The following is a 13,820-nucleotide window of genomic DNA, read 5'->3' as shown; positions in this document are numbered from 1 at the left end:
CACCACTGTCTCTTGGGCCCTCAAGGTAGACTTTTCATTAGTGGAAAACCAGAGAAGGGATTGATGAAAAGATGAGAGTGGGGAGTGCTGAGGAGTAAGAAGCAGACAGAGAATCCATCTTATGAATTCACCTAATTTATGGTCACATTGATAGTGGCAAAAGGCCCTGTGACACACACCGATTGTAGACAGATATGCATGTGTGTGTGTGCGCGCACGGCATCGAGGAAAAATGAGGTTATCTGGCCGTGTCAGCCGTTCACATTTTTTCTCTCCTCTGCATGGTTTTTCTCTTCATTTATCTGTCTGGAATCTAGTCTCTCACCCCACCTCATAAACCTTTTGAGTTTCTATTTTGCATTGCAGAGCACACATCTTAAAAAGAGAATATTTAGACAAACAATAATATGTCCCTTTGGGAGAATAACAATATGTACGGCTCAAATATGACTACACTGCTGAGAATATCTGGGAATATATATCTTGTTTAATTAACTTAGCATTGTTCTGATACGACTGTGGACACGGCAGCATATTATGCTAGTGCAGTGAAATTATCTCAAGGTCAACATTGAAAGTTGTCTGAGGGCAAAGAGACACTACCCGCGACAGAGCTCTGGGAATGACTCTGCAAAAAAATATCCTCCCTCTTTCTCTCTCCACCGTCTCTGACCTTGTGTGCCCTCCGGTCTGGTTTGTGGTGGTAATACTTTGCTGTCAAATGCCTTGTTAAGCAGCTGCGGAGGGTTACAGTCACTAACTGCCTGGTGATTTGGGATTTTATGTGGCGGACCTGAAAAACAATACAGGTTTTACAGTAGACTACAGAAATAGTTTTGACCTTGATTCCATTGTCCTGGTTTGTGTATTGGTTTTTCTCCCATTGCCAAGCATCCTCCTCGCTCACATTCCTTTTCTCCCTTGATCACAGGTGTTTCAAAATGTGCAAATTGTTTATTCAGCTTGGTCCCAGCTTTCATTTCCTTGTCACTACCCTTTGTCTCCACCATTTAACTTGTTGCTAAATTGCCATCTTGTTTCACTCTCCGCCAATTTTATCCCTCAATTCTTTTCTTTTCTTTCTCCCTCTCTGAACTTTTCAAGCACTCCCTATTTCTTTATCTGTATTTTCTTGTCAGTATTTCACCTTTTGATCCTATTGTTTTTTGTGTATATACAGTACCTACACTTTTCTTCCACCAATTCTCTCCATCTGTCATACTTTTTTCAAATTGTCATGTGCAGCCCTCGGCTACCATGTGTATCTGTGTGTGTGTGTGTGTGCGTTTTTTCCCGTCAATTTTCTCCATGTTTAAACACCTATTTGCAAGCCATTATTAAATGATTGGAATCACAGGGCGTATGTGTGTGTATGGAGTGGAGGTTAGGTGGTGTGCAGTGATGCCCAGATCACCTTGAGAATTCAATTATATCTCTACCCCATGCTGTTAAAAAGCACAGGAACTGACACACACACACGCACGCACGCACACACACACACACACACACACACAAACTGTGTCCTGTCTGGTATTGCAGACTCCGGTGCAGAGAAAGTTCGCCCGGTGGGATTGATCTCCGGACGGCCGTTATTGGATTTTTCAGATGTGTTCCAACGCTAAAGGTTACCGCTAGAATGAATGCCACCGACACTACACCACCAAACAGGTCTATCTTTGTGTGTGTTTGTGTATGTCAGACGCAGATTAAGAGAGAGTTGGGTTGAGAAAGACACCTGTTTTTTTTTACAGACAATAAGACTGATGATGAATGTGTTTTCTTTTGTATACTACATTCATAAAGCTTGAGCCTCTATTTGCATAGCACAATAACATGCTAGCTAGAGCAGAGTTACGGTCAACTCTATCAGTTAGGAGTGAAATCAGCTCTCATACCTTGTGAAAGCATTTGTAAAGCAGATAATGCACACTTGGAATGCAACGAGTGTTCTGTGTTGCATAATTTGTGATGATCTTTATTTTTACTTATCTGGTGTGTTTTTTTTCATATTCATTAGATTATTGTCATCAGAATAAATTGACTTAAAAGTGCTCTATCTTTGAGGTAGAGAGAACACAATGGAGATCATATAGTGACATCATCCCATTCTCGGTTTTCATTGTTCTGTGTGAACTGGCATGCAGACATTGTGGTATATTGCTCTATAGTTTGAAGACTCCGGCATTTTCAAGATACCAATTGCCAGCATTATAGTAAACCCTAGAAAACCCTAGAAAACACACTAGTTGTAGTTGCACCCGTGCAACAATATTTAAGATATGGCTCCATGGTTGAAACAAGCAACCACAAATAAGAGCAAATATAAGTATTTTTAGGGTAGAAAGCTTAATTTAAGTGAGTTTACAGTTGCGTGCATCTAAATTGTGAGTGTTTATCTTGCCCACCTCGTTACCCTTGCCATTGTGGTTGCGCGAGTATGGATAGAAGGCACCCAGCTGCATCCAGCGAAGACACATCTCATACTCAGCGGCATTGAAGAACCCACATATGTCTGCACCAGTCTGAAAGAGAGGGACAGACAAAAAGTGTTGGTATGTATGTGTATGTGTGTGAGGAGAGACAGATGGACAGAACGATGGGGACCAGGGTGCAGATGTGACCATAAAGATTATTGAATTGATAATCAACTTAGAGTTTATGAAGAATAAGAATATTACTATGTTATAGATTGCTACTATTTTACTAATTGGCATTTAAGAGGAATTCTTATTTGTACACAGGCTATTTCCAAGGTACTAACACATTGTTTGAGGGCCTGCTTTATTTGCGGGGCCCCACCCCACAGGCCCCAGTGCAACAGCACATCCTGCACTGTCTATATTTATGCCCCTGGTCACTCTACTTTTGTTGCACGCATCACATTTCTTATATGTCCTTGAGTGCGACACCGCAAGAGTGAGCGATGTTGTCTATCTGACCCTCTGGCTGACTGGGGCATGCAAATGATTTACCATATTGGGATCGATGAGGTGTCAGATTACAATTATTATTAGATGCACTGAAGAGATGAGAGACAATAGAAGGACAGCGTTTGATGGAGAGAGAGAGAGGCAGAAGTAAACACAAAAAGACAGCGGGGCAAACATACAAAGTCAGAGCAGGACAAGATTGTAAGGATGTTTTAAAGTTTGATTTAAGTTTTTATAGGTCATGACGGAATAGCGTTTGGCTTCTTGGTTGGGGTGGGGCTTGTAATGGCATGCTTCACATTTTATCTCCAGATATCCTTTGATGAAAGGGTCTGGCAAGCAAAATAACATCACTCAGGCTGCTCTAATCTATTTAGAGAGGACAAGGTCACATCAATAAGATTATGTCTTGTCAAAACCAAGATACTTACGTAAGGGATGCCAAAGAGACTGAACTCCATCATGCCTGTAGAACAATGAGAAATGGGAAGTTACAGACAATGAAATTCCCTTCTCTAAGGTTCACAGTTTGCAACCGGCGGGATCAATCACATCTACATCTAAGTGTGCAAAACTCTAATAGTGTAAGATTACTGAAGTTTTATCCAAAAAAGGTATTGACAGTATGTCTTTATGCACCTATGATGGATTTGGGTAGCTGGTCCCAGCTCGCAAAGTTGTCTCCCAGCCAATGTCCAGCCCATTTTCCACTGGAGGGGTAAGTGGCCCTGGTCACCACGATGCCTCGTTTATTCGTCACGTTCAGCAGGGCTCTGCACAGAGAAGTCGGGCTCAGGGATTTCTTTTACATACATAAACAAGCAACAAATACAATGTAAAAGTTTCTTCCCCTTAAGTAATGAACATTCATTCTGGAAGTAAATTAGCCAATTAATTGTTATTGTTGAATTCAGCGCGGGGCTAAACACAAGCTAATTCCTACGCTAAAGCATCTGGGCAGTGGTGCCGAGCACCTCCAGGCCCTTCTGTGGCCAATTTTGCGAACTGGACTCCCTCCAGATTGACCAATGAAGTTTCACATAGGTGATTATTGTAATGAACATTTGATTCGACTGTAATTCTGCAGATAGCTGGAAGAAATGCAGTTTTGCATTTCCCTTGTGGCTGCATTTTCTTCTGAAATGTGTTTGCAATTTCAGTTTCTGCTCTTCCTGTCCCCTTTTCTCTTCACTTACATCTGAATTAACCGTGTTCAGATTATGTACAATTGGGATAATTATGTGAATTTGCATACTTCAAAATGTAGTCTGGTTTGGTCGGCAATACATAGAAATATCTTTGGAATCATGAGCAATTCCCAGACAATCTTTCCTATTTGCGGTGTTTAAAATATCCCAAACAACTATTTACTGTCATCTGTGTTCATATGGGCATTTTGTTTCATACTTTTTCCTCAATAATATATTTAATCTTCACTCTTTCAGGTGATACATGTACTACTATTTTGACCCCCCAGAAATATAGAAGTTGGCCTGCATCCACAAAAACAAACACATATAAATACATCACTTACTTATAGGTGGGCTCTGTGTGGGACCAGCCGTAGAGGTTGTGGACGTCATAGTGCCTGACCTTTTTTCCATTACTGAGTATCTGCTCGCTGTTCATGCACAGAGTCTTGTGGTTTAAGCCTCGATGTTTAGACTCCAGTGCTTTTGTAGAGAAAAAAATAAAAACAAACACAAATAATGTGTTAAAAGCATACTCCTAATGTTGACTTCATAGGGAGGAATACAATAAAAATAGAATCAGGTGTGGCTTACGTGGCATATATGGAGGGTTCTCTAGAAGTGGATTACCAAGACAATGTTCACCAACTGTGCCGTGGACAAAACTGGCAGGCTCATTCATGTCCTGCAGATGAAGACAGTGTGCAGGAAGTGAAGGTTAGAAAATCAGGCCTCATGAGGGAATAAGGTGATTTTATTAAAACGTCTTATTTTTGGCTCACTCACAATCCAGAGGCCATCAAACTTCATTTCATTATAGAAATCCTGTATTTCTTGCTGCCACCATGCTGCTGTTACAGCGCGGAAGAAGTCGGGGAATGCGGTGAATGCCCTGTATTTCTGGTAATGAGACAGGAAATTAAATATATTAAATATTACAAATATTATACAAATGTTGGAAGCTAAAAGTGATATGTTTCAGAGGGATAAATATACGAAAAATAGTGTACCTTTATTTGGGTATCCCAGTCCTCAGATTCATTTACTGTGACATTGGGATAATCTGGCCAGACCTTTCAAAAACATGAACATGTCTGTTGGTTTCGAACTCTCTTTATTAATACATGCTTGTGTGATTTCCCACTTGTTTGTTTGGCCTTTCGTTCCCTCTTACCTTCCCCCACACAATTTCATCACTGATGTTTTTGGGCCATTTGATGAAAACATCTGCTGCTTCACCTCTCGAAAAAGCAGGGTATACTGTCTCATTTCCAGAAATGGCTGGATCCTGGAATTAAATACACACCATTATTGTGTATTTAGCAGAGCAGAGGTTAGTGATTCATACATATAACATGCTGTATATAATATGTGCACATGCCTTATGGATTGTTGATTGGTGGAGGGCCAAACTTGTACATTATCAATACTTTATGATAAAATGGCATTACCAGAATAAAGATGAACCTCATGCCCTCTCCCCTCATGTTGTCAACCAGGGCAGGCAGTCCTTTAAACTCTGGGTCCAGAACAAAGTCCAGTTGACGGTCCATGTAGTCAATGTCTGCATACTGCACATCCTGCAGCAGACAGAAATGAAAGCTGCTAAATTCGAGAATTCAGAGCATATCTTTGTATCCGCACAACTCTCAACATGGTAATTTATTAATTAGTTAATACATTAGCCATGTGCATGAGCGCAGTATAGAAGGCATTAAAAGGCACGTGTACCTGGCTGGTAATGGAAACAAAGCATTGAGAAATTCACATTACAACACACAAAAAGTGAGTATGCCTTCATTCTCTGCTCAGTTGAGACATTACTCTTCATATTGCTATAACATTAGCTAGACATTACTATCTTTATATAGCAAATAGTCATTTGATGCTCTGAATATTGTTTCGAGAAACTTTAATTAAAGCTTACATTAACTGAAGTTAAACTTGGTTCTCATTAAAGATATCAGAACCAGACACCAGAAATTAAAACAACAAACAACACAGTAATTTAAAGAACAATATTTCCCTGTATTACATTCAGGTCTTTTATTGTGAGCATGACACAATCACGGCAAAATACATAGCTAATTTTAAGTTTAGAGAATGCATTCCAGCGCTATTCAACTGTTTATTTGTTTGCATATTCAAACTCCCCATTAAGAGCTGGTACACTATGTGAATGTAATTCAAGTTTGAATGAATACATAAATAACAATAACATCCATTTTATAAAAAAGCAACGCTCTTGTCATCAGGTGAGCAAAAAGGAATTACACATTTTGCAACAGTAGTGTGAAATGTTGGGATTCTGACTAAATACATATGGAAATCTGTCTTAACATATGGCATGCAACACCTGAGATATGAGCAAAAGGAAGGGTCACACTTTTAAAATGTGAATAACACTTAATCTGCGTTGGTTGCTTGGTGTGTCAGTGTCAGTTTATGGTTGGTTTGTCTGTAAAGCTAGTCAATGTAGTAGCTGTGCTTTCGTCCTCTTTCATTTCAATTGATGGAGGATTATTTTTGGCTAGCGTCAGCAACTTGGCTTTGTGAAATTATATTCAGGGGATCACTTGATTATTTATGCAAACTCTTGTGTTCTGTTCGATCATGATGAAGAGGATTGGATCCTGGCCTGTTTTCACGTGGCACATCTTGCCACATTCAAACACAGTGCTCTCGCAGTTGAGCATTCCTTATTATGTTTAGTCCAATGTGATCCCCAGATTTCATTATCAGAGACAATTACTGGTATTGGTAAAAACTGGAAACATGTAGAGGCTGTGAAATCTACAATGTAATGGATTTCAAATAAATATAGAGGTCACGTTTCATTAGGTTAAACTGCATATACCTGATGTAATCCATAAAGTCACCGTCTCCATTGTGCTTCAAACTAATAATTTATTACGCTTTGTGATGTTATTGCATGCGCACAGTAAATCCTATTGTAAAACATGGGTAGGTACTGTATTGGATTGAGCTTAGTGCATTACACTGAGTGCTTGTACACTGTACTGTACAACCCAGAAGACAAGAAGAAGCTTTCAGATTGCATTTGTTTTTTTGAGGGCGATACAATGAATCCTTGAGTTAAGACACTGATTGAATGAAATCAATGTTTTGGCAGAGGCAGGCAAACATACTGGAACTGTGATTGGATACGATATATGTGAGCAACATCAGCATTGTGTAGTCTGACATTCTGTCTTTAAATTACATTTCTGAAGTTATGATACATGAGCTTTGATATTGTTTTCATCATATATAAAGTACATATTTTCTTATATTAAAAAATAAAATGTTGACAATATTATTTCCTGCCATTATCTTGGGAACTTACATAGGGTATACCCGCTGCCCTCATGTCTTTGTATAGATCTGCTATCTCCGTATCATTGGCGTAACCATAGCGGCAAAGTTGGAACCCAAGGGACCAATAGGCAGGTAGAACAGGTCGTCCAATCAGCTGTTGAGAAGAAAAACAAACAAGGAAGTCAAAACAGTTCAGCACAGAAAAAGTTGTTTTGCAGGAAAACGGGATGGCGTCCATAAAGTGTTTATTTGATTGTGTGTGTGTGTGTGTGTGTGTGTGTGTGTGTGTGTGTGTGTGTGTGTGTGTGTGTGTGTGTGTTTAGATAGGCTAAATGAGAGAGCGCAATGAAGCGAGGAACTCCCAGCTGCTGCAGTCCATCAACAGCGGCCCAGGGCCAGACACAAAACACACACACACACACATAGGTGTAAAAGCACACAAACATGCACACAGATACGCACAAAGCAGACAAGAAGTCCAAGAAGACTTACTGCGGTGTACTGCTGCACCACCATTTCAGGCGTCGGTCCCAGGACCATATAGAAATCCAGGATGCCTCCAATAGTACGGTAGGTTAAAGCTGGAGTTGGCTGGAAAGTCACATCTGGAAATAAAAACATTTATGTCTCTTAAAAATGTAGAGGAAGTACGTGTGTGTGTGTGTGTGTTCAGTATGTGTCCCTGCTCACTTAATGTGTGTGGCTTATGCATGTTTCAGTACTTTAGGAAACAGTGCAGGAATGGAAGAAAAGCATGGGAGAACAAGAAACAACTGAAACAGTTTGTACCACATATTGTATGCAGTTTGAGACTCTTCATATAAACTGGTTGTAATATATTGAAAAGTAGGTATTTTTTTTACCTGTTCAAGAAGACAGAACAGTATGAAATGCCTTGAGAAGGACATCGGTGCAGAATTAATGACTAGCTCTTGCAAAGTGAAAAATGGATAGAGAAGTACATGTGTGTAAGTGTGAATTACTGTTCAGTATGCAAATATACAAAAGTAGACATGAGAAGAAAGTGCTTATTTTGCAGTTTCGGCCTTACATAAGACTCCTCTTCAATGGACATGTGCTTAAGACATGAGGAACTGCCTCACTCATTAATACATACATTCTCCTTGCATATGTAATTGAGTGTGATCAAGTGCACGGGAGGTCAGTTGGTCGCATTAGCATGTGGTGTATGTGCATGTACTGCCAATTGATTTGTGCAGGTGTGTTTGTGTGCATTTCTCTCACCCATAGCATTGCTGTTTAGTAGCAGCACACCGTGAGCATCAGCAGTGGTCTCAAGGCCCATGTAGAAAGGATGCACTCCATAGCAATTCATCTTGTACTGAAGCAGAGCGACAGAAAGAAAGAATGAAGGAGAACGTGTGAAATAGGTGAATGTTGGAGAAATAATTGGTCTGTTTTGTTGCGTGTGCTAATGCGTCTGCGTCTCTTTATTTATTCAAGACCATTTTCCTTAACACCTGACAGGGCATTTCTCATTGTATATACGACAACAATAATGGGTAATGGGCTACGGCATTTCCAAAAGTAGCGAAAGAAAGTTATCAGCCATCCTCTAAAGAAATTAAAGTAAACTGAACAGAAATTTAAATATAAACGTTATGTGTTATAGCACCCAATAATACTCCAAATTCATCTTGCTTGAGTTTAATAACATCAATGAACAACTGGGATGTTATTTGGGGATTTCATTTACTGTGGGGTGCTATAAAAAAAATAAGGAAGTCCTAAATGTAGCATACAGATTATTAAAAATGAATCACAAAGCTGTAGCTTGGTGGTTGGCAGACATATACTATTCTTCTTTTTCCTGTGATAATTTATATATAACATGTTTTGCAGTCGCTTGCATTTGTTTTCCACACACATGCACTGCAGTGTGCAGTAAATGTGCATCGCAATATATTGTTCTAGTGGGAATAATTGAGTTTTAGAGTGTGTTTCTTCTGTTACTACTGTGGGGGTCCCACTGTTGTCTTCAGTGTTTAGACAATAATGGAAGTAGACAGACCGGACTAAGAAGAACAGATAGAAAGGTGGCTTGGGATAGGACATCTGCCACTTACAGATGTCACCATCCTGCAACTAAGACTCATGGGAGCGTCACACTCCATCAGCCTCCTGCACTTCTGGTTCATAAGACGTTATTAAGCTGTAATAGAATGGCTCTTAGGACTGTCTCTGTCATCTTTGTCTGGATGTGTGCTTTTCTTGCTACTTGTGTCCTTGTTTCAGTGTAGCCCTGCTTCATGGTGTGATCATGGCCTGACTCAGGAAGAAGACAGGTCATTAACTTGTTCGATAACAAAGAGGGACAGCTAACAATGTTTTTTTGGACCTTTTCTTGACTTCTCTCTGACAATGAAAATGTTTGGACACACGCTGTGTACTTTTAATGGTACATTTTAATGGGAACTATGGATGTTCTTCGAAATAGAGAGGAAATTAAATAGGCAATTTCCTTCGTGCCTTAATAACCTAATATTTACATTCTCCTTTATTTTCTATGGCAAACACCCTAGTTAATGAGTGGAGATATACCCTCCAGAGTACATCCCTTCAGAGTTTCCCTCAACTATCACGTATTCAACCTCAAAACATATCTCTCGTTCATGTTGCTGCAGTTGTGTATCCTTGTGGCTATGTCTGTGCACATTTTTAACAAAAAAGACCCATGAGGGAGAAGCAGATGATATTCTCTGCGTCTCTTTTTTTTGTCTGCTCCTTTTAAATGATCTATGCAACTTGGTTTGAACTCTCACAGGCTCCACCCTCTGTTGGACGCCTGTTCTGACGCCTGCTTTGAGTGTTTGGCAGGGAGCAGGTGGAGAAAGGTGTTGAGCAGCCACCAGCCTGCCTCGGCTAAGACCCCCCCAAGACCATCCCACGTGCGGCCCAAGGTGAGCAGATTCAGCTAAGTGCAAAGAGGCTTTCATGCCAAGGAAAGGCCCTGAAGCTGCAGACCGAGAAAAATGGCTGAGAAATGTCAGTCTATTGGAGGGTGAGTGAGTGTCCCGGACACTAAAACTGATCACCACTACTAGCTTAGCTCAGTAGTAGTATAAGTAGTATCTGTATAACTACTTGTCTCAGTTGCACACTCTTTCCATGTTTTTTCTTTCTTGTCTTGTAGTAACTTTACACAGAAATTACTTATTCAAAAAAGTGAATTTTGCTATTCTTTAAGTTATGTGACTAAAGGTTATTGCTCTATGTGTTAATGTTGCTATGACGAACTCCATCTATAAATTTAGATGAAGCTAATAAAAAATGTATTTATGATACTGTATTGAATTATATTTTATTCTGGTACATTCCTTAAAAAGGTTGCCTTATCCCATTTAATATTAGTATATTAAAGACAGGGTCCATGTCACCCTGTCTGCTCTGTATTTTATTCTCATTTCATCTGCCCACCCCCGGCCCAACTCTAATTCCCTTGCTCTCCAAGGGGCCCCATAACATTTGTCTGAACCCTGTGGAGCTGTATTGACAGCTCAGCAATTAGGCTTGATAATGCTGATGCAGGTGGAAACCTCATCCTGTCTGACCTTGACACCAGGGGGAAAACATAATGACACTCTATAACCGCCACACATATCAACAGCACTGCATCAAAGTGACACGAATGTGAGGAAGACAAGTTTACATACTGTGCAGGAAGGTTGATTTCAAGTCACCTCTGCAATCATAGGGTGGGGTGTTAAAGACATTCAGTGCAGGGTGCTCTGTTATTATGCCGTGACAAGCAAAATTGGTTTTGATGGAACATGAATGCTTTAAAAAAGAGGAGAAAAATATTGCTAGTTCAATTTGACATTTTTTTCATCTAAATCCTTACCAGTCAAACATTCTTTCAAGCAGATGCCATGCATCAACAGCATGGTGAAATAACAGCTACAACAAGTGCTACATTTGTTGATTAGCGTGTGCATATGTGTGCTTCAGTGTGATACTTACACCAGGAGGCTGGTCCTTGGAGAACATACCCCAAGTATGATAGTTGAGGTTGTGTTTATAGGTGGGATGCTCCGTCTCTCCAAAGCCGTAGACAAACTCTGATGGCAGTCGAGTAGACACTTGTATGAACATGTCTGAGAACGTAAAACCTGGCACAGAGGAGTCCCAACTGAGAAAATGACAGAGGATTAAATCAATGAGAGATGGAGGGAGAGGGGGACAGGGAATTATTGTCAGAGGGAGTTATTCACAATCTGTTTGACACAAATAAGCATAATAACCCGCAGGAACAGCAGGCATCCCTTCAACATAGTTCATACATTTTAATTAGTAAAATTTCAACTGACACGGAAGGCTTAACTATAAAATAATGTCACCCTTGCTTGGAGATATGCTTTGAAAAGACTCTCCAACTCTCGCCTGCTTCATGTGACATCATCTCGACTGCTGAACAAGAGGAAACTACTTTAGGCGCTGATACACTGGGCAACTTTCCTGAGCATATCTGATTGGGTAACAGCGCCAGCAGAGTTGACTCAGCATTGTTACTTTAATCTCACAGGGAAACAAAGGAACTTTCTTGCCTGGAAATAGTTGATTGGAATTCTCACCCCATGTCTTACCTTATTATTTGTTAATGGGAGCATCTATATTGCTCAAAATTGCCCGATGAATCTCCACCGGAAAGGGGTCAATTTGAGGGACAACAGGAAGGGATTGTGGAAACAAAATGCATGCAATGCATATTCATTTACCTTTACAAAGGCAGTATATCATTTATTTATTTACTAAAATCCTCTTTTTTATAAGAGCTTCTTGGCCAAGGTAGACAGCAATAACGAGGAGTTACATGAGGCTAACAATATTAAATAGACACATCAGAATTAATGAAAAATATGAGTTTCCTTCTTTTCTATTTGTACTGGAACTTCAAAGGTCTGTTGCCGATGTAAGACAACTTTGCATTGACCTTTGTCAAAAAAAAACGTGTTGATTAAATTGAAAGTACAAAGTTGATGGAACTATTTTTGCCAGCTTCACCTTTATCACCTCAACTACTATTCTAAGTTTAAGGAACTAAAGTTTCTTAGCTTGCCTAACTCAACATTTTAAGGCCGCCAGGTGACTAAACATTTTAAGTTGAACAAGCTTGTTAATGTAACAGTATAGATAAAGATACTATGAAATTGAGGGAATTCATGAATTTCTGCGGTGGTAAATATTTTGGAGAGCTGTAGGTTTTAATTGGTTAAAATAGAGAGGGTTTGACATTCTAATAGCAAATACTGCAGTGGAATGCAATTTAAGGACATGAAAAGCAAACTTCTGGAAGACTATATTTTTTTAGAAAGGCAGTTGAAAGGTACCCAAAACCAATAGTAAGAACCCACAACTCATAAAACCAAATAAAACATTGAGAACACATAACAGCAACGTTATCCCAACTGAACCACCTATACAACTGAAATACTCACATCTTGGTTCCTGTGCTTTTCCTTATGACCTGGATGCCGAATGGGTTGTCGGTAACTTCGACCTTGTAGAGCCTCTTCATCTCAACAGTGTCCGGAGTAAGGGGAACCGACAATGGCACTGGAACCTCATAACGTTCCATGGTCGGGTCCCAGATCTGAACAGGGAGGGAATGCATATTGGTGTTTGAAATAAAGAAAAATATTGAAATGATATGACATGATATGCAAGAGAAAGCATCACCAAAAAGAAACACCTTGAACTGCAGCATGTCACTGCTGTGGAAACGGATCTCAACATGGAGAGTGTCAATGTCTGGTGAATCTGGGCGACCACTGCTCCTGTACTTCTTGTTCCGAGTGATAGCACGTCTCATGACTGAGATGCTGTCGTTTAATTCTGTAACCGTGTAGCCAAAGTCTTGTGGATAGAAGCAACATGGAGCACGTTCATTGGTCCTTGTCTGAATGGGGACAGAAAGCATATCAGAATTTTGCAGCTGTTTGAAAACAAAACTTTTCCTTTCTAGTTGTTTAGCAATATAATACAGAAATGATATATATATATATATATATATATATATAAATGCATTTTATTCTCATCTGTGTCACCCCTCACCTCCCAGATGCAGCCTCTGGCCTTGCACTTAGCCTTATCTGCATTCTCCTCTGGATGGCAGTCAAAGCGTCGATTCACTTCCAGCTCCAGTTCCCATTGCACCAGATAGCTCTCCCCGAGTGTGAGGGAGAGGCCTTTCAGGAACATAACCTATATGTGCGTGTGCGATGAAGTGAAGGGGAGCATGAAGATGGGAGAAAGTAGTGATTAATAAATCCAAGGATGCCAGAGTAAGCACATGCCCAGACAGGCCTCCTTGAGACAGAATGTGTGCTTGACGTTGCGTGTGCTATCAATTAAGACACAGCTG

The 13,820-nt window shown here is 40.1% G+C and overlaps 1 protein-coding gene across 1 annotated transcript in view; it reads right to left on the bottom strand.

The window, feature by feature from the left end:
• Window positions 1-13,820, bottom strand: part of si (sucrase-isomaltase) — a gene marked incomplete at its 5' end in the record, with an annotated part of 62,910 nt that overhangs the window by 13,042 nt on the left and 36,048 nt on the right. Inside the window, 16 exons of the mRNA XM_079224883.1 lie at window positions 2,406-2,522; window positions 3,362-3,396; window positions 3,570-3,703; window positions 4,465-4,603; window positions 4,715-4,805; window positions 4,907-5,020; window positions 5,131-5,193; window positions 5,295-5,408; window positions 5,572-5,700; window positions 7,467-7,592; window positions 7,931-8,043; window positions 8,684-8,780; window positions 11,420-11,588; window positions 12,895-13,049; window positions 13,149-13,355; window positions 13,511-13,660. Of these exons, the coding sequence (XP_079081009.1) occupies window positions 2,406-2,522; window positions 3,362-3,396; window positions 3,570-3,703; window positions 4,465-4,603; window positions 4,715-4,805; window positions 4,907-5,020; window positions 5,131-5,193; window positions 5,295-5,408; window positions 5,572-5,700; window positions 7,467-7,592; window positions 7,931-8,043; window positions 8,684-8,780; window positions 11,420-11,588; window positions 12,895-13,049; window positions 13,149-13,355; window positions 13,511-13,660 (1,953 nt within the window). The remainder of the gene's footprint in view (window positions 1-2,405; window positions 2,523-3,361; window positions 3,397-3,569; window positions 3,704-4,464; window positions 4,604-4,714; window positions 4,806-4,906; window positions 5,021-5,130; window positions 5,194-5,294; window positions 5,409-5,571; window positions 5,701-7,466; window positions 7,593-7,930; window positions 8,044-8,683; window positions 8,781-11,419; window positions 11,589-12,894; window positions 13,050-13,148; window positions 13,356-13,510; window positions 13,661-13,820) is intronic.

This window comes from Taurulus bubalis (assembly GCF_910589615.1).
Source record: "Taurulus bubalis genome assembly, chromosome: 10".
In the NCBI taxonomy this organism is placed as follows: Eukaryota; Metazoa; Chordata; class Actinopteri; order Perciformes; family Cottidae; genus Taurulus; species Taurulus bubalis.
This window is presented reverse-complemented; position numbering and strand designations above follow the sequence as displayed.